This window comes from Caretta caretta, chromosome 10 (assembly GCF_965140235.1).
Source record: "Caretta caretta isolate rCarCar2 chromosome 10, rCarCar1.hap1, whole genome shotgun sequence".
NCBI lineage: Eukaryota > Metazoa > Chordata > Testudines > Cheloniidae > Caretta > Caretta caretta.
The window spans coordinates 49,786,195-49,813,338 of NC_134215.1; the positions used below are offsets into that span (position 1 = coordinate 49,786,195).

Genomic DNA, 27,144 nt, shown 5'->3' on the forward strand with positions numbered 1-27,144 from the left:
CTCAAGCAAATGTGTATATTACACATACTCCTTGTGTTTTAAACTTTTGCAAAGCAAAAACCACAGCACAGTGCATTGCAAAACTACGAGTGCTTATGCAACTACTGGAGGCCCTTGGCAGTAATGCCATGTCAGTGTTCAAAAGAGGGTGATGCCTGGACTACCAAAAGCATTTTAAGTGAGAACTGGAGTTGCTAAGGAAGTATTGAAAACAGACATCTAAGAGCTTTGAGCCTTTACTGTTTGAAGTGGGATCTTGTCATACATTAGCTTATTGTGTCCCCTTGTATATGTGCAGCTCAGAGAGCAGATAATTTTTTTACATGGTGACAAGAGTCTTATTCTCTTCTCTCTAATAATGTTCTTAGAAGCCAGTTGGCTTATGATTTGTATGCAATACATGTCTGTTCTGAAGAAGGGGACTGTGTTTGAATAATAATAGTTGTACAGCAAGGAGCAGACAATTAGACAGTTTATAGTTCTCCTCCCTGCACATAGGAAAAGAGTGATTCATCTTTGTTCTGTTAAAACATTCTGATTCTTCTGTGATTATAGGCATGAAAAACTAGATAATCATCCATGAACAAAAACTGCATGGTAAATTGGGGGGTTTGTGATAGGGCTCTTTGTTTGTTTTGAATTGGAGATGGGGAATCTTTTAAACTCAGGTGGTGCTATGGTGACCAAAGGGTTTTGCCAGCTCTCATGATACTGCTGTTTTTCCGAAAGCCCCAGGTCCTGCAGTTGGGTGATTTGCATGAGACTCTCAGCTTACGTTTTTTTAATGAAAGTTGCACAGAATGTGAACCTTTAAAGGTCCTAAAATCAGAGGGCAAAATGCATTTTTTTTAAACCTCATGGTTTTGCGGGCTGGGGTGAGGGAATGACTTATGACTTTTGAATTCCCATGTTTGACAGTGCTGGATCTATGCATAGGTTGACCAAGACTACTGATAAGATGGAGGGGACTTACAGGAGTTGTTAATAGAATCAATGTTTGGGCCCCATAAAGGAGAACTGCAGTTCTCATTTAAAACAAAAGGTAGGTTTCTAAGCCTTTGTGAAGAGAGCCTGAAAACATAACCAGACTGAAAGGAACAGGGATGGAAGGACCTAACAATCTTACATGCATAGCATTTATGTAAAATGAGTGAGTTAAATTTGCTGTTTGTCCCAAAGAAACATTGTCCTAATCCTCCCCATAACCTTATGCCATCCTTGTGCATAGAACAGAATGTGAACAGAATTTGTTTGCATTTGAAATAGGTGGCAAAATTGCACCCGTTGTTGGTGTCAACAAGGCCCTTTCAACAGCTGCTGTGATGAAATCACTGACTATGACTCATGTGGCTTCCAAGAGTAAAGGTTTGGTTTGTCCCATCCCTCTTCTGTCCTTCTTACCAACATGCACTTGCATCACTCTTGGGAGAGGCAGCTTCAATGCATCTCTAGCCAAAAGTAGAGAGATTCTGACAGCTGCCGCAAGTGCACACATACTTACACATACAGGACTATGGGTAAGAGGAGTGGGTTGGAGGAGGGTGAGAATTCATGGAAACAACAATTCTGACAGATTTCTTCAGCTACTTGTTTCAGAATGGCTTTGAGATCAATCTTTCTCCTCCTTTGTGGAAAGTCCTTTTTGCACATACTGCAAGCCATGGTTAGGCTTATCCTGCAAATGATGGAAACCCCCCACCTCCACCCCTCCATAATCTCAATCACATATTATAATTCCTAGCTACTGCAGACACGTGCAAGAAAGGGTTTGATCTCCAGAAGTTTAATGAGCCACAAAAGTCACTTTAAATGGGTACAGTTCACCTAATGCCGTTATGAGACTGCTGCGGGATTGTGTGACACAGTAAAAGACGCTTCCATTACTGATCAGGAAATCAACCTAAACCACTTAAATGTTTGTGGGAGACTATTTACATTTCAGTGAGTTAACAGCCTTTGGGGTAGCATGATACAGCGTATGTGGTGGCTTCAAGATGTTAAATACAGCCAATTAAAACTGGAACCAAATACTGAACAGAACTTTTCTAAGTCTCAGCTAAAGATGAAGGAGAAAAATGAGACTGAAGAGTGGCCTCTGTTTCTGTGTATTTTCTAAACCAAGAACCTAATGGCAACTACCACACGTTTCTGTGGGACAACCTGTGAGAAACAGGCTGCAGATGGACACACATGTGCACAGTACGTTCAAAGAGGGTCTAGGAACAAGGATCTAGTCCTGAAAAGATGGATGAATAATATGGTCAATCCCAGAATGCCTGGGAAAGGTCTACGCAGAGCTACCATACATACCCATGGTTACACCAAAAGAAAGATCAATTTTCAGTAATTATAGGAAATTGACCCACTGAGGCTAATAGCATATTATAATATGTGTAAGCACTGGCTTTCTGTGAACGAGGGAAAACAGTGATGTTTCGCTTCTGGATGTTAATAAAGAGGATTGATGCTTTAGTCAATAAATTGGGCGTGTGCAGTTAAGTATGAATTTACAAACACAGAACTGATTAGAGATGGGTCTGAGTGGAACTCGGGATGAAAAGTCCTTCCAAACCTCCTCCTATTGCACCCACCTCAAAAAAAATCTTGGGGAAAATTTGGATCTTAACTTTGAAACTCAGGTCTATCTCTACGTATAGTGCAACGGGAAAAATCCTGCATTGGTAGAGAGGGCTAGATGACTTAGTCTTTCCTCTTGCTCATGTCTATGATTCCTCCTGCAAACATTGTTTAACTGCATGACAAGGTGTAATTCTGACTTTGTTTATTTTCATTCATTTCATTTTTGGAAATATGTCTTAAATTAGCTATGCGGAGTGTGGGGGAGGGGGATGGGTCATCATTCAAATGATTCATATGCCAGCGTGGTATCTGACTTTGCTGCTAAGAACTCGTTGGCTCTCAGATCATTTCTGTACAGACTTCTCTATTAAAAACATGTATGACTCTACTCTCCAAATCAAATTCTGAAGTGACCCGCAGAATCCTCCTGCAGCTCCTGCAAGAGTGATCAGGAGTAGGCGAGATGAGTTCATAAATAGTTTTTCATACCTCCTTCACCATCACTTCTTACCTCTGTTTGAGCAAGTCCTCCACATCTTTTGTCATCTTTCTCCCATCCAACACTCGCTGGAGAAGCACCTCATAGCCCGAGTGTACAGTGAATTCCTTGCACTGAAATCACAAAGGCGAACAGTTGTGTAAGTTGATTAGCAGACACCATTCTCAAGTGCACTCGAAACCTACTGTAAGTAGTGCTAAGCAAATCAGTTTGGAAAAAATAAGAACTAACTTTAACCTCTGCCCAGAGTGTAAATCAACAGAACTTAAACAAAGTAACTTTTCAAAAATTATTTTTCTTACTGCCTCTCCATATAACGTTCTCACAAAAGGTGGGTGTGCTAACTTACTACGAGAGAGCCTATTCTTATGTTATTGTTGCTCTCCTGCAGAGCAGCAGCAGATGTTCCCAGGGTCTTGCAGGTCAGTTTCGAAGTGGTGGAGAAATTAGTGACATGGTGTCTGGGAATGTTCTAAGCATAATTTGTTTTATTTACACACATATATCAGTCCTGGAACAAACATGGTCAAAAGGCATGTAGGCAATTTCTTCTTTCAAGAATCTCAGCCCAACACCAATGCGTAGTTCCCAGGGAGCAACTCTACTCTAAGAATTGCCGCTAATTATAGACCAAGTCAGAGAGCAAACTCTCCTGCTGCTCACAATGTTCAAATATAACAATACACAGCATGTCTTTCCAAGACTGAACATTTGCTCGTACTCTAAGAAAGAACTTGGAAGACTAAATGTAAGAGTGTCACTTGGTGACACCTGCCATAACATGACATCCCAACCCATCCAGATGCAACAAGTACTGAAATATCCTAAAGGGAGGTAGTGCATCAGATCTCCAGCCCAATTTAGCTGAATGAAAAGGTCTGACAAGACCAGAATCTGAGATGTTTCTGAAAAGTTGGCATTTATCAGAAAGGGAGAAATGGTTTTGAGCACAGATCTGAAAGTCAGTAGTTCTTCTGTCCTATCTCTTACACAGACACCTGTTGTAACCTTCAACTGGTCATTTAACATCTTTGCCTCTGTTTCACCACATGTAAGATAATTCTTAGGTTCCTTCCAGGGCTTTTGTGTGAACTTTCTCTGGTTGTCAGATAAGAGTTGAAGCTACAAAGTGCTATATAGAAGTTAAGCATTAATATCTGAATTTCCAAACATTCAGAGGCTCACCCTTCAGTATCTATAAGGAATGCACATTAGAAGCTACATAAATAAAATTTTCAGGAAAATATGATTATTTTAGTCCTTATCACAGTCTGTGATGATGGCACATAAGAATGGCAATACTGGGTCAGACAAATGGTCCATCTAGCCTTGTATCCTGTCTTCTGACAGTGGCTGGTGCCAGATGCTTTTAGAGGGAATGCACAGAAGAGGGCAATTATAGAGTAATCCACCCCCTGTTGTCCAAGCCCAGGTTCTAGCAGTCAGAGGTTTATTGTCCAAAGTCAACTGGATTTTTTTCTAAAGCTTACCAATGGATTAGAGAGCTTAATTATCCAGCCTAACTCAGATGATCAACCAAGTTTATCGAATAAAATATTGAATTATTTTAAAGCAAAGATGTAATATAAAAATGAACCTAGTAATAGCTCCACTAACAAGCAAATAATGCCTTTTTGTGTTTGTTTTTGGTTTCTACTCTAGCTTCATGGGGCAGGTTTTATTCTGGAAATCTGTCAGTTCTGACCCTTAGCCCTTTGGAAAAGGACTTCATGATTTGTCCTCATTCAATAATACTGTAGTCTAAAACTTCCATCAGCTAAGCCAAGAAAGTGATATACAAACACTTTCTCCAAATCAGCATTATACCTGTGTTTTAAACATTAAGGGTGAAATCCTGGCTCCATTGAAGTCAATGACAAAACTCCCATTGACTTCAGCAGGGCCAGGATTCCACCCTAGCTATGTAGTCAGAATTTCATAACCTTTAAGTATATTTGGAGTTAATTTTTATGCCAGCCATATAAGGTATTTCATTTGTACCTCGGCACATTAGATGTACTAGTAGGGTGTTTTTCCTCCTTTTGAATACGTAATTTAATTATTTGGACGTTGATTTTGTGTTTGTTCCAATACAACCTCAAGCTGTTTGTCATCAGAGTATTGGTGGCATGAGAACCCATGGCATTTCCCTGTCTCTCTCCAGGAGGTCTCAGATATGCTGAAAAGGTGGAGAGACTATACTGATCACTGGTGGGTTACATTTTGAGTACTCTTGTGGAAGAGGAGCTAATGCGCACATCAGTTCTCTGAGAAGAACAGACAAAGGCATACCACTCCCAGACGATCCACTCCTGCCAGGGCTTCCCTGCAAGACAGCAACATTCTGTAATGCACTTTGTCTATAGAAAATTGATAGTCCAGTTGTAAAAGCCTGAAGAACTTGTTTCACAGCCATGAGGTTGCACTAGTGATTTTGGCCCATCTTAGTTTTTGCATGGGAGGCTCCATAACATACCATTAAAGCCTACACAGGAGAACAGCTGAAGTATTTTATCATCATGCCAACGTATCAGCTACTCTGTTTGAGCAATTCTAAAGATAATGCACAAGCTGTGAAGAATCTTCCCATCCCTAAATCCATCTCTCGCTAAAGTAGATGTGGCATCATAGGCTCTAAAAAGTTGCTGTGATGCATGGCTATGCAGTGAAATTGTAAGTGTGCACAGGGAACCTATGGAGTATTAAATTGGTCTGAAGCACTGAAAGTAGCTACCAAGAACCAGCTATTCCTTCACTGTTGCATGCAGTGATTATTTTATTTTGCATTTTTTAATTGGAGGCTTTGTAGTACCAGGGTCATTTTTACTTGCATTTGGCCACTTCTTACTGACTTGCAGATTTGTATGGAAGTGTCAATGGGGAATTAGATTCACAAAGATATGGAGGGCCACCAAGCTAGGGAAAGTCCAGAAACCAAAAAAATGGGGGAGGGAAAGGGGGTCTATAAAACTGTGAAATGCTTAGAGCATAGCCCTGGGAGCCAGGACTCCTGGGTTCTGTTTCCTGGTTCTGCCACTGACTCATATTCTGGGCCCCATTTTAACTTTGAGTACTTTGGTTTATCTATCTCTAGAATGGCTATAGTATAAAAATAGGGTGCCATACATTACATGAGTATTACAATAATTAAATAGCAGTATTGCATTATGTAGCATATAAAAGCTTAAATGAGCTGGTGTACAAGCACATACAGGACATTACAGGCCCATCCCCAAATTGCTTACTGTCCAACATTAAGTTTGCAAAAGTATTCATTACCAAGGTGACCATATTTCCCTATGCTGAATACGGGGCACCTGGTAAAATTACTCGTATTCAAGCGAGTTCAACGGCAATCAATCAGAGCTATGCAGTACAAACATTCAAATTAACATCAAGTTGACTGAGCCCCATTAAAAAGAAATACTGTGTAGTTGCAAAAAGAAAAGGAGTACTTGTGGCACCTTAGAGACTAACCAATTTATTTGAGCATGAGCTTTCGTGAGCTACAGCTCACTTCATCGGATGCATACCGTGGAAACTGCAGCAGACTTTATATACACACAGAGAATATGAAACAATACCTCCTCCCACCCCACTGTCCTGCTGGTAATAGCTTATCTAAAGTGATCATCAGGTTGGGCCATTTCCAGCACAAATCCAGGTTTTCTCACCCTCCACCCCCCCACACAAATTCACTCTCCTGCTGGTGATAGCCCATCCAAAGTGACAACTCTTTACACAATGTGCATGATAATCAAGTTGGGCCATTTCCTGCACAAATCCAGGTTCTCTCACCCCCTCACCCCCCTCCCAAAAACCACACTGTGGCCCTGCTGGCCAAGACCCGGCACACAACAGGGGCTACATTGACAGACCAGCAGTGGGTGCGGCTGGCCCCACGAGCTGTATCCTCACTTCGCCACTAGCCTTACACACCCACACCCATCGTTGGCCACTGGACTCCCCGCCCCACTCACCACTGGTGGGTGGGCAGCTGGTGAGTGGGATGCAGCCAGCAGCAGGACCCACCAGTACTGATGCAGGGTGAGCCAGAAAATACAGGACAATTTGCTCGTTTTTATGAAAAAGTCAGGACATCTGCAGGAGGGCTTAAATACAGGACTGTCCCTTTAGAAGCGAGACATCTGGTCATCCTATTCATTACTCTTTTAGTTCATCATCTATTCACAGACCTCAAAGGATTTATCATTTTATAAATGCCTTGACGTATTGCCTTCCCACCAGAACTACCAAGAACTAGGTCCCTTTGGCAAGACTTGAGACTCTGGAGGAACCATCTGGCAACTAACAGCCAGATTCTTACGTTTCATTTTAAAGCAAATATACAGAGGCTTCAGCTACTGACTTTAAGAGAAGAGAATTGAGCGTCCTTCAGGAATGAACATCACAGACTGATTACTGGCTTGTAGCCTTGTGCAGCTGCTGTTATGCTTCTAAACTAAGGACTCTGGGTTTCAGTGGTTCTGAGCAGCATGTGGCTCCATGGATTCGGAAGCTTTTATTTCCCCCAGTGCTAAGTTTAACTTCTGTGGTTAATCTTTTGCTATCACTTGCACATTTACAAGCTTCCAATGCCACAGCTTCCTGACAGCGGCAGCTCCTTCCTCTCTAATGGAAACTTACAGTGAGCCCCGGGGTTAAGAGAAGGGGAGGAGGAGGAGAATGGCCCATACTAGTCCTAGACAAATGCCTCTACCAGCAAAATACACATCCTATAGAAACTGAGGCAAAACAACAACTTACATAGAAGATGCTGGGAAGGGGATGGTGAATCCATCCATGCCACTGGTGTAACCACAGGAAACTGATATTGTTAAAGATGCCCATCTGATCCTTGCCAGCAAGCTACACCCGACCACACACTAGCATTATTTCTGTTCTGCTGTTGTGGAAATATGTTTAACACCTCACATCTATTGAGTAGATAAAATCCTGAGCCATTGTCCCACTTATTAAAATAAAGAACAAAAAACAAACCTACACTTGCCATTTGAGGACCGAAGTAGGAGAGATACTTAGTAACCCCACTGACAGCTGATTGCCACCTGCTTTCGTGCAATGTCTTGAGAATTCAGGTCCTGATGGAAGCTTTTTTGCTGCTGTTGTGATAGAATCTCATTTATCCTTCCCCTGGTCTATGTCTGATAGCAATTGCTTCAGTCATATACTCCATACACAAGTCATAGCCCACAGCTGATTGAATTTTTCCAGGGAAGTTCCATCATATTCTGGAGGAGCCTTTCTAGGTGGGTTTTTTCTCTCCATTTAGTTTTGTTGCAAGCTGCTCATTCTAGTGTGGTCTTAGGGCTAGTCTACAGTCACTATGCAGGCTCTGCCGAAACAGCTACACTTACACAGCTATTTGTGACATAGCCCAGCATCTGGTGACAGACGGAGTTTTTCTGCTGGTAGAGTAACACCACCTCCCCAAAAGACATTAGCTATGCCGACCACAGCACTCTTCTGTCAGCATAGCAGCGTCTACCCTGGGGGTTTGCCTGCATAGCCATGTTGACTAGGAGGTGGGGTGCAGAAGAGGGTTATATCCCTAACAGGCATAGCTGTGCTGACAAAATTTTCTAGTGTGCATTGGCCTTTAAATTGCCGCTGGAGCCCCGGGCACCGTGGGCCAGGCAGCGCGGAAGGGCTGACTGGGGGACACTGACCCCCCCCAGCCCCGCCCCTTCTGCCCAAGGCCCTGGCCCTTCTGGGGGTGCTAGAGTTTTCAATTTTACTTTCATCCCTGGCATACTGATTGTCTGGCTTCACCCACATAGTTTCTATTGGGCCATTTAGTGCACGGGAGGACTTACACAACATGTTGTGCTAGACATGTGTAGGAACCATGGATCTTGAAAGGTGTGTTGTGGGGGAAGTGTTGATCATTGTACCAGTGGTGATATGTATACAGACATTCTCTAATTGTTCATTCCATAATTGTCTGGAAGCACCTGACAATAGTCACTGCTAGACATGAGATACCAGACGAGCTGGCCCACTGCTCTAGTAATAATAAGGCAATGTCTACATTCTCTGGACTGGGTCCCTTTTGTCTCATTATGAGGCCTGTGCAGACCACTGGAAAACGTGGCAAGCACAGCCTGCTCCGGACTAGCCACCTCTCAATGGCTAGCTGTGCTCCTGGACACAGGACATTATGGGTCAAGTTCAGTGCTATCCACAGGAAAGGGAGTATCCTTACTCGGCAAGAAAGTGAGAAATTCAACATCTGCTGTACACCAAGCCAGGGTATACTAGGTACCAGGTAACCAGGATTGCACACAATGGGAAATTTGGGCACACTTGTTTATCTCTCTGTAGTATTTCCTTAATCTTCCAAGGCTGACATTCAACACTTAATACCATCTCTAATGCTGGAAATGCAGTTAGAAATGCTGGGTAGCAGTGCATTGTTAAAAAGCCCAAAGAAGACCCAAAGCTCCCTTTCATGCCCAAGAAAAGCTGCGCAGAGGAAATTAAACAAATTGCACACATGGTGCATCCCCCCGTGGAGCAACACACAATGCTGCAAATTGCAATAAGAGCTTAAAAATGCAAGAAAGAAAACTTGGGAAAATAAAGCCAGATCTTTAACCCAAGAGTTAACACTCATAACAGCTGCCAAAATATTCTATAATAAATTCCCAGGCCAAGTGCCAGAGAGAATGTGGGCTTGTCTACATGGTGCATTAGTCCTCACCAGAGCGGTGTAAATTTTAGATCCTGCTGGCACATGCTCAAAGTTCCCTTCGTGCGCATTAATGTTGTCCCATTTCAAGCAGACTGAGGAGCCACAGCAGTGGTTCTAGCAAATGTGCCTATCCTTCAACTGCTAGAAGTCATTCAAGTATTTAGTTGTAATGGAGTGATTGTTCTAATGTCTAATAAATGTAAGAAAAAAGTGATACTATATTCAAGACTAAATCATGATGCTCTCTGCACGAGTAATCTAGATTCTTGGCAACAAGAGGGAGCCATGAGTTTCTGCAGCACATCTACCCAAGAGGCAGGCAAAGGTTCCCTGAAGAACTATGCGGCTTCAGGTGGCAGGGCTGGTCCATTTAGGGGCATGGCTATGGCACTGCTTGGCATTCTTGCTGGAGTCCCTCAGGTGGTAATGGGACTAGCACACAATATTATTTTTAATAGCAGTGAGAGTGGACAGCTCGCAGTGATTCCTGAAGGGCTTTGGGCTACACCTGGTCCCCTCCTTATTCCCCTGCCTCAGTACCCGTCCGAGCGCAAACACCGGAATTTAGCCCTTAATGTCTGCAGGAATATCATCAGTAATTGAATTTGTATGGTTCTGTCTACATTCCTACCTAACAGCATGTGGAGGGGATGCCTTTGTCATTCACTTCTTTTGGAAAGTGAGTATGTACAGTGAGGATCTCAACGGATCTGCTTCCTGTTTGTTTCTTACTGACTTTACTGACAAAAAATGACATTTTTACACATAGGCTGCTCTGGCTCTGCAGTGCTGTGGGAGAATGAGCTGGCTTCTGTTCTGCTTCACGCATCAGTTATTATCTGTCAAATACTGACCTCTGTTCTTTCAGTCTCTTAAGAGTCCCCACCCTGATTTTCAGATGTTAAGTTTAATTTTGCTGGGCTGACAATTAGAAGAAATATCTTTTAACTTTCAAATACAGTAAATTGAAGCTAAATCACTAACGAATGGGGGAAGGGGAGAAGCAATTATGATTTCAAGTTATTTATTAATAAAGTGGCACCCTTGCAAGGTGCTCAGAATTCACATATTACATTTTATAATGTTCTATATAAAAATAAATTCTAAAAATAATTTCCCCAATGAAATAAAGTATATATTAGATCAAACTCTCTTACTAATTTCCTACATTAACTCCAGTTTCTGACCGCATACCAGAAGACACAACAATATATAAATATTTGAATGATAAATTGTGGTTCTTCATTACAAATTTTGAAGGTCACTGCTAACGTTATTAGTTTCTTGTGAGATGACTTGGAAGTATATTTGTATTTAAAAGTGACAAAACAATTAAGCCATTTAATTTTTAAATATTAGGAGAATAAATAATATGAGTGCTAGATTTTGTCACAAACAGTATTTAACAGCTGTCTGAAATAAGAAGAGATGTCCATCTGTAAAGTCACTGGGATAATTTTATGTCTGTTTGTCAGGAAAGAGATTCCAATTAGGTGAAATTTAGAGGAACACAAAAGAGGATTTGCCCATAGTCATGTCACCAGAAAGGAGTATCTATCTAATCTACCTTGTCCAGCAGATCTTAAATCTCTAACAAGAAACTGCTTGACAATTTTAGTGTAACTGAGATAATGGGTTTGCTGTAGCTCATGAAAGCTTATGCTCAACTAAATTTGTTAGTCTCTAAGGAGCCACAAGTCCTCCTTTTCTTTTTTTGAGATATTTGGGTATTGCTTTGAGCTTTTTCCATTACTAGTTTGAATCCATCTTGGTCTAAGATCTAAAGCCAAAGGTTACCAAACTTTTTTCATGGGGTGGACCGCACCTTGAGTGAGACACAGTCCTGGCACCACCTTCCACTCCCATTCGTGATTGCAGAAACTTCCACCCCTCTCATTCATCATCTTTGTGGCAAAGTCAGCAATTGCTTACATGAGAAAGCACATATGGGGAAAGACTTGATGTCTTTTCCCCTTCCCTTCAGCTAAAAGTGAAGAGAGAGGGGAGCCAGAACAATGTGACCAGATGGTTCTCTGTGGACCAGCATCAAGTGCTCCACAATGCACAGCCTGGGAATCTCTCATTTAGAGGTTGTTGTTAAAGGCTAAGTCCTCCAAGGAGCTCTGCCCTCTGACCCCAATCCAGCAAAGCACTCATAAGAACATTCTGGATCTGACCAATGGTCCATCTAGCTCAGTGTCCCATCTCTGATAGTGGCCAGCGCCAAATGCTTCAGAGCCTGGGAATGAAGAGAACAAAGCAATATTGAATGATCCATCCCGTTGTCCAATCCCAGCTTCGGGCACTTGGAAGTTTAGGGACACCTGGAGCATGGGGTTGCATCCCTGATCATCTTGGCTAATAGCCATTGATAGACCTATCCTCTACGAACTTATTTAATTCTTTTTGAACTTGCACACCATCCCATGCCGACAAGTTCCACTCAAACCATGAGACTACCCACACGCCTAAATTTAAGCACATGCTTAAGTGCTTTAAGGATTGCAGGACTGAGCCTTAAGAGGGTATTTTGTGAAGTTTATTGCCTGCTCTGGGGATTCTTACTATATCTTCAATTTGGACCTCCCTGGAAAGTATTGTTGCTAACACTAAGTGCTGCATACACCTATATCAGCTGAGCTACTAGGTAGAAGCATAACTGTGACATTGCAGGTTTCTGCAGTACAAAGGAGATCATAACACAGGAAGAAAATTGAGAATAGTAGTTCAATATTTGTCCCCAATAATTTTAAATTTCAAGGTGGTATCAGCCTGTACATTGCTAAATAATACTTACTAAAGCATCCATCTGGTAAAGAATAAGCTTGATTAGAGCTCATCAGATAATGAAAAAGTTAATTCATTTCATTTGACTGGAAAAAAAAAATCAAAATTCATCCAATAGATTAGTTGTAATGGTTCATTTAACCAGTGTATCCCTCTGGCTGCTGTGTTATGATCCCACTCAGAGCTCAATCTACAAAGGAGCCAAGGCTGTTACAACCCTACTACAAAGCTTGGGTTTTGACTCAATCTGTAGATGTTCTGGCGGCATTTGGTTCTGTTCCCTGTGTGTTGGCTAGGATGGCTGCTATCACATAAATGAGGCATTGTTCAAGATTCAAACTTCTGTGAGCCTTAGATGCTCAGGATAAGCTTCCTCTGTCCAATGGAAGTGTCTAGCCCACTGTGCAGTTTGTTACACGTGATCCACAGAGCATGTGAATCTGCTCAGTTACAGAGGCTAGTTCTTTAGCTCAAGCTGTCCAGACTTGTGTTTGTTACACCGCAGTGGTTTCAGAACAGCTCTTCTCTGAAACTAACACACTAACGTGGGGTTTGGAAGATGATGTGAGGCTTTTTGGTGTTGTTTTTTTTTCTCCCGTGCAGCTTTGACCAATGCCACTTTTGGAACTGAGTGAAAAGCTTTTAACTTGCTGTCATAAATATAAAGGGAAGGGTAACAACATTTATGTATGCAGTAACACAAAATCCCTCCTGGCCAGAGGTACAGAATCACTTTACCTGGAAAAGGTTAAGAAGCTCAAATAACCTGGTTGGCACCTGACCGGAAGGACCAATGGGGAAAGAGGATAATTTCAAATCTGGGGGTGGGGGGAGAGGTTTTGTTTGTGCTCTCTTTGTTTGTTCCCTCTCTGGATGGAGAGAGAGACCAGGCAGGTAAAGCATCTTCTGAAAACATACCTGAAATGATACATCTAAAATTACAGAAATTTTAAGTAAAGGCAAGGAAATGTGTTAGATTATCTTTTGTTTTAGCTTGTGAATTTTCCCTATGCTAAGAGGGAGTTTTATTCCTGTTTTTGTAACTTTGAAGCTGAGCCTAGAGGGGAATCCTCTGTGTTTAAAATCTTTTTATTTACCCTGCAAAGTTACCTTCCACCCTGATTTTGCAGGTGTGATTCTTTTACTTTTTTTTTAAATACAATTTTTCTTTTAAGAACCTGGTTGATTTTCAGTGTCCTAAAAACCCAGGGGTTTCGTCTGTGCTCACTTTGTAACCAATTGGTTAGTATATTATTCTCAAGTCTCCCCAGGAAAGGGGGTGAGGGGGCTTGGGGGAATATTTTGGAGAAATAGGGACTCCACGAGGCCATTTTCCTGAATTCTGGTCTAAATCACTTGGTGGTGGCATCAATATCATCCAAGGACAAGGAAAGGATTTGTGCCTTGGGGAAGTTTTAACCTAAGCTGGTAGAAATAAGCTTAGGGGTCTTTCATGCAGGTCCCCACATCTGTACCCCAGAGTTCAGAGTGGTGAGGGAACCCTGACACTTGACAATGCCTGGATTTGTGGTCCTACATTTCTCTTGCAACATCTCTCCCGTGTATTTCAGGTGGGATTTTCAAAGAGACCTAAGGGAGTGTAGGCACCCAAATCCCAGCCTAAAACAATGAGAAATGGGTCCATGCTACACAATCTGGATCTGAACTTCCTGACAGGTTGAGAGGTTGGATCCGGGGTTTGGGTTTAAGGGGGAGAGTGGCAGGAAACTCCACACAATTATCCTCAGAGTTTTCGGATAATCATCTCCTCAGGGTGGTGGTGCAAAAGTCAAGGGGTGATGAAGTGGGCAAGTTGGAATATATTTTCTTATTGCTGTTTTCTCTCCCACCTCCTTCCCCAGTGCTCTGTAGGTACCTCTCCTCATGCAATAAGGCTTTAAAAAGGGAACTGGGTAGCTGAAAAGTGTGGTTTTTCTAGTAGGTAGAAGTTTCTCCATAATAAATAACTTGGGTAAATGTCAGGACTGATTTGAGAACCTGTCATAACTGGGTGTGTTTCACATAATGATTCACGTGGTGATTGGTGGCTGAGCTGTGGGAATTTGGATTATATAAAAAATCAGAGGAACCTGTGGGCAGAGCACCTTCTGTAGTTTCAATTCTCTACCCCTTTAGCAGGAATAAAGTGGTATCTGAGTGCTAAAACAGTGAATGTCTGGTCTCTTATCTCCTCTTAAAGGCTCTTGCTGAAGGTCCTTGCAGTGGTAATGCTCATGTCCTTACACCTAAGCAAATAAACCTAATGACTAATACAGTCCCTGTACCCTGTCAGTCTTGCATTAAAAATTTAAAAAAGAAGACAGCTTGGAACAACTTGAAATTCCAGTGTTTCTATATATCACTGCATCAGAACAAAGCTCCTAGACAGAAACAACTAATTTACAAAAAGAAAAGGAGTACTTGTGGCACCTTAGAGACTAACCAATTTATTTGAGCATGAGCTTTCGTGAGCTCATGCTCAAATAAATTGGTTAGTCTCTAAGGTGCCACAAGTACTCCTTTTCTTTATGCGAATACAGACTAACACAGCTGTTACTCTGAAACTAATTTACAGCTGCTTAGAAGGAGGAGTGTTTTTGCAGGGCAGTTGGCCAGCATCAAACCTTTAGCACTGAGTTGTTAACAGGTAGTTCGGTAGCTCATCTCTGTATTGCAGAGACTAGGGGTAGTGGACTGGAGCACAGTAGAGGGGGGCTGGAAGTTAAGGGGGAGCATTTTTCAAGTTTGTTCCTTTATGTTTTCAAGTGATGAAATCCTACTGGAAGAGGACAAAACTGTGACAAAACTAAAAAAATCTCAACCAGTTAATCAGAGCTTAGCTTTGGACAATGAACCTCTGCAAAATCCCCCACTAACTCCTTCAGTAAGAGGATCCTATATAGCCAGTCTTGTGTCTGAATACATATTCTAATGAGATATGCCCTTGCTTATCTAACCCTGTATAGAGACATTTAGGCCTGGTCTACACTAGGAAATCAGGTTGGTTATAACTACGTCGCTCAACGGTATGAAAAACCCAGACCCCTGAGCAACGCAGTTAAACTGACCCAACCAATGGCATGGACAGTGCTAGGTCGACGGGTGTGAGAAGCAAAGATGAACAGTGCAGATAGAAAAGGCACCCCAGGAGTGTGACCATCACCCCCACAAACACACACCAGTTCAACTCCTCTCCAGAATACAAGGAATCAGCCCAGCCTGGGTCTGGTGTTGTTTTAACATCTGATTAATGACCTAGATGTAGGAATAGAGAGCACACTGATCAAATTTGTAGATGACACAAAGCTGCGGGGGGTGGGGCGGGGAATTGCCAATGCTTTGGAGGATAGAGGTAAAATTCAGAGGGATCTTAATAAATTGGAGAACTGGGCTGTAGACAACAAAATGAAATTCAACAAAGACAAATGTAAGGTGCTACACTTAGGGAAGAAAAACCAAATGCACAAATACAGAATGGAGGGTAACTGGCTTGGCAGCAGCACTGCTGAGAAGGATCTGGGGGTAGTGGTAGATAACAACTTGAACATGAGTCAGCAATTCAATGCTGTTGCAAAAAAAAGCAAATGCAGTTTTAGGTTGCATTAATAGAGGCATAGCATGCAAGTCATGGGTGGTGATAGCACTGTTCTATTCGGCACTGATTAGGCCTCAGCTGGAGTACTGTGTCCAATTTTGGTCACCAGTGTATAGAAAGGATGTAGAAAAACTGAAAAGGATCCAGAGGCAAGTGACAAAGATGATCAAAGGGATGGAATGCAAGCCATATGAGCAGAAGCTAGAGTAACTGGGTATGTTTTTTCAGTTGGAGATTAAGGGGGGGACATGATAGCGGTATTCAAATACTTGAAAGGCTCCATTAAAAAGATGGAGAAAAGTTATTCTCTCTTGCTACAGAGGGCAGGACAAGAGGCAATGGGTTCAAACTACTGCACAGCAGATTTAGAGTAAATCTCAGGAAAAAACTTCGTAACTGTAAGAACAGTAGGACAATGGAACAGAATGCCTAGGAACTTTGTGGAAGTTTCTTCACTGGAGGTTTTCAAAAGGAGGCTGGATAGCCACCTGTCTTGGATAGTTTAGCCACAACATGTCCTCCATCTTGGCAGAGGGTTAGCCTAGATCAGTGGTTCCCAAACTGGGGTTCACGAAATGTTACAGGGGGTTCTTGGAAAAAATTCCCTAATGGCAGACAGAGCTGTCTCTAGGGAGCCCCTGGACTTCCAAGAGCTAAGCAGATCAAAGCAAGCATATCTATCACACTGAGGAGATTTAAACTTCAAGACTCCTTATAAGAAATGGAAACGGAGGTGGATATTTTTTGCTGTCTTTAAAATTAAATAGGCAGCTAGTATTGTTTTTAAAATTATTACGAAGAACAAGTTTAAGCTTTGTTGTAACGTGCGCTGTTTGCCCGGACTGCTCAAGACCTGAATGCTTGTGCAGGAGGAACTCTCTGAGTTGGCTTCTTAAATCTCTTCACACTGTTCCTCATCTGATACTCCTTGATGAAACCTAGGAGCCTTGTCTTATAACAGGCTTATTCAAAGTGATACAAGCTACGAAAGTGAGATCCTGGAAGAGTGTAGCTGTTTTCATAATGTAATAAAAATACTGTAATGATAAATAATAATAAATAGTTTATAATAAGCATGTCATAAGAACAAATTTTATATTTCCAAGAGCACTGTTTTTATAATTTATACTCAGGTAAAGGAGACAATCCCTGGAAATATTCAATTTGGCCGGGGGGGGGGGGCAGTTTGCGAGACTTGACATTTTAGTGAAAGTGGTTCACAGGTGGTTAAAGTTTGGGAACCACTGACCTAGCTGACCCTTGCGGTCCCTTCTAACCCTATGATTCTAAATGCACAAAGCAAACTAACTACGCAGAACCTCAGAGTTACAAACACCTCAGGAACAGAGGTTGATTGTAACTCAGAAATGTATGTAACTGAACAAAACGTTATGGTGGTTCTTTCAAAAGTTTACAACTGAACTTTGATTTAATGCAGCTTTGAAACTTTACTGTGTGGGGAAAAATGCTGCTTTTAACCATCTTAATTTAAATGAAAAAGCTCAGAAACAGTTTCCTTACCTTGTCAAATCTTTTTTTAAACTTTCCCTTTATTTTTTTAGTAGTTTACGTTTAACACAGCACTGTACTCTATTTGCTTTTTTTGTCTTTGCTGGTGCCTGATTGCATTCTTCCGGTTCCAAATGAGGTGTGTGATTGACCAGTCAGTTCATAACTCTGGTGTTTGTAACTCTGAGGTTCTAGTCTACAAAAATCAAGACTTTTTTGCCAACTTCTTTTGTTTAGAATGATTTTAGGGGATTACTTACAGCTACGGTTTGTGCAAAATGTTGAGATAAGTGAGATTTTCAAGGTAGTGGTGTTTCTGTCATCAGATGACTTATGCCTCAGTTTAATCAACAAAGCAAGGTTGTCCCTTGCTGGATAATCTAAGGACAGAGAAATCTGACTCAGTCACTTCCATCTATTTGTTATGGAGTGAGGCCAAAGAGTAATGTTGTTTTTCTGAGGGCATTTTGGTTTCTGGTAAATAAGGCTAGGTCAAAGGTTGTTCCAGCATATTATTAGATAATATTTATTTAATCACATGAGAGAAACTGAAAATAAAATTTGGGGACGACTCTTGGTCTCAGTCTAATTTCTGTTAATAGTTAATATGCAGATATTACAAAACTCACGCCAAAAATCTTCCCCACGTTTATGTATCTGTTCCTCCCTGTTTTATTTCCAGTCTGTCTTCTTAGAAAAAAAATCTCCTGTCTTCAGATACATGTTCGGCTCCATCCTGAGCTGCAGCTGGGGGCAGGGCAGCATGAAGCAGTCATACAGTTCTGAGCAGCTCAGATGTGGAGCAAAGGTGAATCTAAGCCATCTTTTTAAACCTCCCTAAGTGGTCAGCCTGAGCAGATTCCAAACTGTCCCTCAATGTCATTTAAAGCATCCTGGTCCTTATGTAAAATAGATAATAGACTTTCAGAGATCCATAAATATATTATTATTAAGTAGCCAGCCAGTGCCACTGTTGTGGGACAAAAAGATACCCCTTTGGAGGTGAAATTTTCTGTTTCCATAGTGCTTCAAGCACTTCCTGGCTTGAGGAGCAAGAGAGAGTCAAGGGTTTGAACTAAGGAGTCCCCAGATAGCGTGATAACAGTTCTGAGACAGCATGCTGGCTGCTGTAGTGGTTCTGAGATGTGAGACATCATCAACTGAGGACTAAAACTGAGACCACTCAATTCCCTTGAATTTACAACCTAAGCAGGATTTGATCCCAGATCTATAAAAGTTATGGAAAATATGTTAACCCACTACAACAGGTACATGCCTCCTTTCTCCTCACTAACAAACTTTTTCTGTCAATTCTTCTTGCAGAGCTTTTAAGTACAAACTGCTTCTTCACATTGATTCACTTACTCCTTCCTGAACTTGTTTCACTTTAAAGTCACACAGCCATTCTCTAGGCCTTTTCTCCATCTGAGCCTCAGTTTTCTCAGTGAGAGATTTGTGTGTGGTAGATCTCCAGAATATGAAAGGACACATATTTAGGAAATTTTCTCCATTCCTTGTTGTATATGAGAATGAATTCAAGGATTTCCTCTGGCTCCTAGCAGAGATATCCACATGGCTAGATAGTCCTCTCAAACCACAAAATCTACATTTAACTTCAAAGATCTTGATCTTCCAAATGATTTTCAACACATCCTGTTACTCAGTATGATGCAACGTGTCAACTCAATCTACCAGGATGGTGTGTCACAAAACCTGAAAAATTGTGCAATCTGACAACAAAAAGAAACTCCACACAACTAACAAGTGTTTCATGAAAAAATGGAACATTCCACTGGTACAACTTTGCTTTTTCAGGCAGAACCTGCCTACTATCCACACACAAATTGTGTTACATTGCTTATCCCAGAATAACTAAACTGCTTAGGAATGGACAGCTCTATTTTAGTAGGAAGTTTCATATGGACACATCCCCATTCTGATACAAGCTATGATATAAACACTTTCATATCAACATAACTGCATCCAGACTAGTGATTACACTGTATTGGTTTGAACAGCAAAAACTATTGTTTAGATCAGCCCTTACTAGCAGGCATAGTGGCATTGTGAATAGCTTCAGCTAACTAGAATGAAATGCCTGTTCAACTGGAAGAGAAAACCAGACAGCGCTGATCCTTAGGAAACTTTCTCTTTCGTCATAAGCCTTTCTGATATAAAACAAACTGATGCTGTAACTGGTCAGTCCTGTCCATTCCATTGTATGTCATGCTGTAAAGAACTGTAAGATTGTCTCACTGCTCATAGGCGCCGACTTCCCCTCTTTCCCATGGGTGCTCGACCCCCCCCTTTCCCTCAGCCCCACCCCCACTCCACCCCTTCCATGAGTTCCCGCCCCATGCCAACTCCTTCCCCAAAGTCCCCGCCCCAACTCCTCCCCTTCCCTGCCCCTATTCCAACTCCTTCCCCAAATCCCCACCCGGCCTCTTCCCCGTCTCCTCCCCTGAATGTTCCCACTCCTCCCACTCCCTCCCGGAGTGTGCTAATGCTGCCAAACAGCTTTTTGGCGGCGGCTGGGCAGGAAGAGCTGGGAGGTAGGCAGAGGAGTGGGGACGCCGTGCACTCAGGGAGGGGGGAGGAAGTGGGGCGGGGGGAGCTTCACTGCCAGTGGGTGTAGAGCACCCACTAATTTTTCCCCATGGGTGCTCCAGCCCTGGAGCACCCACAGAGTCAGCGCCTATCTCACTGCTCTCCATGTGACAGCCACATTTCATGTTGGTCAATTTCCTGAGGCTATCTCTCTGAGCACACTCTACTCACTGAGTAACCCCTCCCTGTGACCAAGTCTCACTTGGTTATTACCTCTTTGGTCTAATTTCAGTTGTTGGGTTTAGCGTGTAGGTGCTGAGTGGGGCTGGTGTTCTGTGATATACAGTCAATCAGGCGAGAGGATCTGGTGGTCCCTTCTGGCCTTAACCTCTATGACTCTCCTATTGTTCCCTGAGGCACTCGGAATTGTGATAATAGGATGGAACTATGTAACCAAGGGCTTGATTTTTGCTGCATTGAAGTCTCTAGGAGTTTTTATTGTTTGTATCACAGGAGTGACTAGAACCCCCCAACCAAGGTTGAGAGCAAGATTAGACTCCAAGTTTGTATTTGTCCTTTGTTCCTTTTTGTTAAAGAGAGCCTAGCTGAGAATTCCAATCATTGTTTTACATGTGAGGCCTCCTTGAGGTTTTCAGAATGGAATGAAAACACAACTCAGAGCAGAAAGAAAACATTTTGTCAACAACAAATTATGTCATACGAACCTAACAGCTTTCTTTGACAGGGTAACAAGCCTTATGGGGGGCGGGGCGTGGTAGATGTGGTATATATTGACTTTTGTAAGGCTTTTGATACTGTCCCACATGACCTTCTCATAAACAAGCTAGGGAAATACAGCCTAGATGGAGCTACTATAAGGTGGGTGCATAACTGCTTGGAAAACCATTCCCAAAGAGTAGTTATCAGTGGTTCATAGTCAAGCTGGAAGGGTGTAATGAGTGGCGTTCTGCAGAGGATTGGTCCTGGGTCAATATCTTCATAAATTATTTAGATAATGGCATAGAGTGTACACTTACTCCAACGAGAAACTGCTGAGCTTGAATTAATATGCAAACTAGATACCATTAACTTGGGTTTGATAAGAGACTGGGAGAGGCTGGGTCATTACACATATTGAATCTATTTCCCCATGTTAAGTATCCTCACACCTTCTTGTCAACTGTCTAAATGGGCCATCTTGATTATCACTACAAAAGTTTTTTTCTCCTGCGGATAATAGCTCATCTTAATTAATTAGCCTCTTACCGTTTGTATGGCAACTTCCACCTTCTCTGTATATATATATATATATCTTCTTACTATATGTTCCATTCTATGCATCCGACGAAGTGGGCTGTAGCCCACGAAAGCTTATGCTCTAATAAATTTTTTAGTCTCTAAGGTGCCACAAGTACTCCTGTTCTTTTTATAAAGTTTGCAGATGATACCAAGATGGGACGTGTTGGATTAAAATTCAAAATGATCTGGCAAACTGGAGAAATGGTCTGAAGTAGAATCATAGAATATCAGGGTTGGAAGGGACCTCAGAAGGTCATCTAGTCCAACCTCCTGCTCAAAGCAGGACCAATCCCCAATTTTTGCCCCAGATCCCTAAATGGCCCCCCTCAAGGGTTGAACTCACAACCCTGGGTTTAGCAGGCCAATGCTCAAACCACTGAGCTATCCCTCCCCCCCTAAAGTAAATAGGATGAAATTCAATACGGACAAATGCAAAGTACTATGCTTAGGAATGAACAATCAATTGCACGCATACAAAATGGGAAATGACTACCTAGGAAGGAATACTGTGGAAAGAGATCTGGGGGTTATAGTGGATCAGAAGCTAAATATTAGTCAACAGTGTAACACGGTTGCAAAAATAGCAAACATCATTTTGATGTGTATTAGCAGAAGTGTTGTAAGCAAGATACAAGAAGTAATTCTTCCACTCTATTCCGCACTGATAAGGCCTCAACTGGAGTATTGTGTCCATTTCTGTGTGCCATATTTCAGGAAAGATGTGGACAAATTGGAGAAAGTCTAGAGGAGAGCAACAAAAATGATTAAAGGTCTAGAGATATAACTATGAGGAAAGATTGAAAAAAATGGGTTAGTTTAGTGTGCCCTTAAGTGTCCAGCCCTCTCCTGGACAGCTCAGTGAAATAATAAGGGTCATTTGTTCCTCTAAAGACACAAAAATACATCCCAGCTTATCAATGTAGCGGGGGTGAATACATTCTTCCCTTGAAACACCTCACTGAGTTGGTTTATAATAAAATAAAACAAATTTATTTACATAAAACATAGATTAAGTGATGCTAAGTAGAAGAAATAAAGTTAGAAAGGGTTACAAGTAGGGCTGTCAAGCAATTAAAAAAATTAATCAAGCAATTAAAAATTAAAAAATTATTTAAAAAATCGTGCAAAAATCGCACTGTTAAACAGAATACCATTTATTTAAATATTTGTGGATGTTTTCTACATATTCAAATATATTGATTTCAATTACAACACAGAATACAAAGTTTACAGTGCTCACTTTATATTTATTTTTGATTACAAATATTTTTATTTTTGAAAACAAATAGTATTTTTCAATTCACCTAATACAAGTACTGTAGTGTAATCTCTTTATCATGAAAGTTGAACTTACAAATGTAGAATTATGTACAAAAACAAACTGCATTCAAAAATTAAACAATGTAAAACTTTAGAGCCTACAAGTCCAATCAGTCCTACTTCTTGTTCAGCCAATCGCTCAGACAAACATGTTTATTTACATTTGCAGAAGATAATGCTGCCTGCTTCTTGTTTACAATGTTACCTGAAAGTGAGAACAGGCGTTTGCATGGCACTGTTGTAGCCAGTGTTGCAAGATATTTACATGCCAGATGTGCTAAAGATTCATATGTCCCTTGATGTTTCAACTACCATTCCAGAGGACATGTGTCCCTGCTGATGACGGGTTCTGCTTGATAACTGATCCAAAGCAGTGGGGACCGACGCATGTTCATTTTCATTTCATCATCTGAGTCAGATGCCACCAGCAGAAGGTTGATTTTTCTTTTTTGGTGGTTTGGGTTCTGTTGTTTATACACTGGAGCGTTGCTCTTTTAAGACTTCTGAAAGCATGCTCCACACCTCATGCCTTTCAGATTTTGGAAGGCACTTCAGATTCTTAAATCTTGGGTCAAGTGCTGTAGCTATCTTTAGAAATTTCATATTGGTATCTTCTTTGCATTTTGTCAAATTTGCAGTGAAAGTGTTCTTAAAATGAACAACATGGCTGGGTCACCATCCGAGACTGCTATAACATGAAATATATGGCAGAATGCGGGCAAAACAGAGCAGGAGACATATAAATCTCCCCCAAGGAGTTCAGTCACAAATTTAATTAACATATTATTTTTTAATGAGGCATATGAATCTTTAGCACATCTGGCACATAGATATCTTGCAACGCCAGCTACAAAAGTGCCATGCGAACACCTGTTCTCATATTCAGATGACATTGTAATTAAGAAGTGGGCCGCATTATCTCCCATAAAGGTAAACAAACTTGTTTCTCTTAGTGATTGGCTGAACAAGAAGTAGGACTGAGCGGACTTGTAGGCTCCAAAGTTTTATGTTATTTTGTTTTTGAGTGCAGTTATGTAACAAAAAAACCCTACATTTGTAAGTTGCACTTTCATGATAAAGAGATTGCACTACAGTACTTGTATGAGGTGAATTGAAAAATACTATTTCTTTTGCTTATCATTTTTACAGTGCAAATATTTATAATAAAAAATAATATAAAGTGAGCACTGTACATGCTGTATTTTGTGTTGTAACTGAAATTGATATATTTGAAATTGTAGAAAAACATCCAAAATATTTCATAAGTTTCAATTGGTATTCTAGTGTTTAACAGTGCAATTAATCACAATTAATTTTTTTGAGTTAATCATGTGAGTTAACTGCGATTAATCGACAGCCCTAGGTACAAGCAGATAAAAGTGAAAACATCTAAAAGTCTAAAACTTAATCTAGCAAGTTTTGGTTCAAGGGTTTGCTTAGGATGGTCTTTCTCACCCACAGTCTTCCAGCAAGATGGTGCCTGACTCTTTCTTTGGTCAGGATCTCTCCTAGAGGCCCAAGGGTGCTGGTGCCTTTGTCTTCATAGGGGAAAGAGAGAGAACTTGAAGTTCTCTGCCCCTTTCCTTTAGAGTCCAGTAGGCCTTTAAAGTGAATTCTTCTGAGGGTTATCATTCAAAGTAAAGTTAATTCATGCAGTAAAGAAGGCGACCTGGAGTCTGGTGGTGAAGGAGGCGCCATAGTTTTCTTTCCCCATGTATTTTTGCTGAAATCCAAATTGATCTGTTTCCTGCCATCCCTCTCGCTGCTGTCTTGAGGACCCTGTTTAATACTTATATGTAAATTGAGAGAAACACATATTTCTTTGTTTAGGATAGACCGTTTAACAACTTTTGCCTAGAAAGGGCTGTCTGCTTTTGAACATGTGCTAATAACATCATACAGGGAGAATTCATAACTGCACATATGATGTTGCTACATACATTTCACTATGATATTATTGACCAGCAAGTTACTAGTTTTACTAGTTACAAGTCACCAGGCATGTTTTATACAAAGAGTATTACAATGGTATATAGGGTGTGAATACAGGGGTGCTTTAGGTCACCACCAGCCAACCTGCCCAAAGGTTTGAAAAAGCTGTTACTTTACAAATCTTTTTTTTTATTTGCTCTTGCCTCTATATAGAGGAACAAGAACCGATGTCTCTAAGCCCTCTTTTAACTCTTGCTCTGAATAGCTCTTTGCTACTGAGTTTGCTAAGGCATTATAGCAATTTGCTCCTGTTTTCCTTCAAGACAAAGATAAAGATGCTTCAAGACTGCTCAGCTGCAGCCATGGAACTTTTCAATTTCTGAGACTTGTTCAGTGAGGTTTCTTAACACATGGAAGCAGAACTGAATTCCATTTCTAGTAAAACAGTAACTTTTTAAGGCACTGAGAAACTGCTGGAACTTGGATGCATATTTTCAACATTATTTTTTCTTATCCTGGACCTCTAAAGTAACACAGAATGATTACAGTGCTGCGTTATGTATCTTCAGTGTTTGATTCAGCCCAGATGGAATCCTGAAGTCCTGTCGGAATAGTATTGTCAGCTTTATGTTATTTGACTGTAGTTGCTGAGAAATGTTTTACAACAAAAAACAGATGAGCCGCCTGAGATTAAACAAGTGTATTACATACCATCTGACAGGCAGAATCCACCTTGCTGCACTATGGCATGAAAGTAAAACCAAAAAATGACATTGGTGAAATAAAGACAGAGGACGGAACCAAAAATCTGCTGTTTCCTAAGCAACCTGATGTGCCATCCATACAAATGCCCAGTGAGTGTCAAAGACCATTCCACAGCATCTTCAAAGCAGCACAAGGGAACATACCCCTTAAGTTAGGTGATGCAATACATTTTCTCGCTACTTCGCTTGAATCATTGCAAACTTCAATGAAGCAGGTATGTGGCTGTGCTACTATGATCCAATTCTGGCAAAGTGAGACATGAGGTGGGGAGGAGAAGCTTAATGATGCAGTCCACAGTGGGGGGAAAACTTAAGAGATTAGATCTTTGAATCTAATTGATTTTACTATATACGAGAACAAGTTTTCCAGCTGTGGGTCAGCGGCATTTGTACAAAGCTATGCCAGCCTAATAATAATTGAATTTGGATGTGAAGAGAATGTAGGAAGCACGAGTAAAGAAAATATATTGCCCATTTGTGCCCAATATAGTGTAGAATTGAGACGGGGTTGTCATTTTGAGTGCCGGGACCAACTGCACAAGTTGTTTGTGACAACTAGAAGGTCTGAGTGGTGGTGGCTGAAATGGTAGTGGTTAAACAGCATTGAATAAGAGCTCCATGACTCTTGCTCTGAACTTGAATATTCTTATGATAAGACACTCTTTCTTGTTGCAAAACACTGAAAATACTGTTTTAATTTGAAGTAACTCTTTCTGTTACTGTCGCAGTCTCTGTCCTGCTACATTCGTTTAAACGATTTAAAAACCTTACTGTGTAGATGTCAAATAATGTTAAAAATTCTTGTGTTAAACTTCCAAACTGGGTTTACAGTCTCATCCTCTGGGTTCTTCTTCTTCTTGAATCATTGAGGTCACTTTTGAGCAAAATAGTGGTTCTCCAGATTAAGCTCAGGAAGCAGGAGCAGTATTATTGTAGACTGTATTCTCACCAGTACCTGCACTTTTTATGCATGAACTCACTTTTGCGGTAGAGATGTTGGTCAGAAAAGGAACCATTAGCTCCAGTCTATGTTTAACAGTTGGTGTTGACTGTCTGTTATTTCTCTTCAAAATTAACTATCCCCAAAATAACTTGAGTACTAGTCTCATATGACAAGATCATTTGTTCTGATAAGTTTGCTTATCAAAGGGATCCTGCAGACTATAGAACACAGCACTTTAGCACCTTTTCTGTTGGCCAACATACAGTACAACCCCAGATGTATACCATCAGAGTAGTTCCATTTCTCAGTTTTGTATTCCAAAAGCATAGACAATGTGTCCCACCATTTTCCTGGCTTTCAAGATTTTTCTTTTTATGGAGTCCGGACACCCACAGCAAAGCCATTCTTCATTAGTTCAACGTTTCCCTTTCAAAGCTTTCATAATGCTGCTTCTGAAAATTGGCGGATGGCCCTTTTCATTTGTTGATTGCTCCATGTATATTTTTTTTATTTCACTCCCTTTAGAAAGGCCCAGACTCCTCTTAAATTGCTTTGGAACTCACTATCTAGTCAAAAAGTGGGGCTCCCCAGTTTGCAATAATATTTCTGTGCTAATGAAATGTTTCTGTTCCCCTTGGACCTAACTCGAGTCTG

General features: G+C 41.1%; 1 protein-coding gene across 2 annotated transcripts in view; it reads right to left on the reverse strand.

The window, feature by feature from the left end:
* The window catches only part of PSTPIP1 (proline-serine-threonine phosphatase interacting protein 1), a 96,601-nt gene that overhangs the window by 64,021 nt on the left and 5,436 nt on the right, over positions 1-27,144 (reverse strand). For both annotated transcript variants that reach the window (XM_048867937.2, XM_048867935.2), the window contains exon 2: positions 3,092-3,192. In XM_048867937.2, the coding sequence (XP_048723894.2) occupies positions 3,092-3,192 (101 nt within the window). The remainder of the gene's footprint in view (positions 1-3,091; positions 3,193-27,144) is intronic.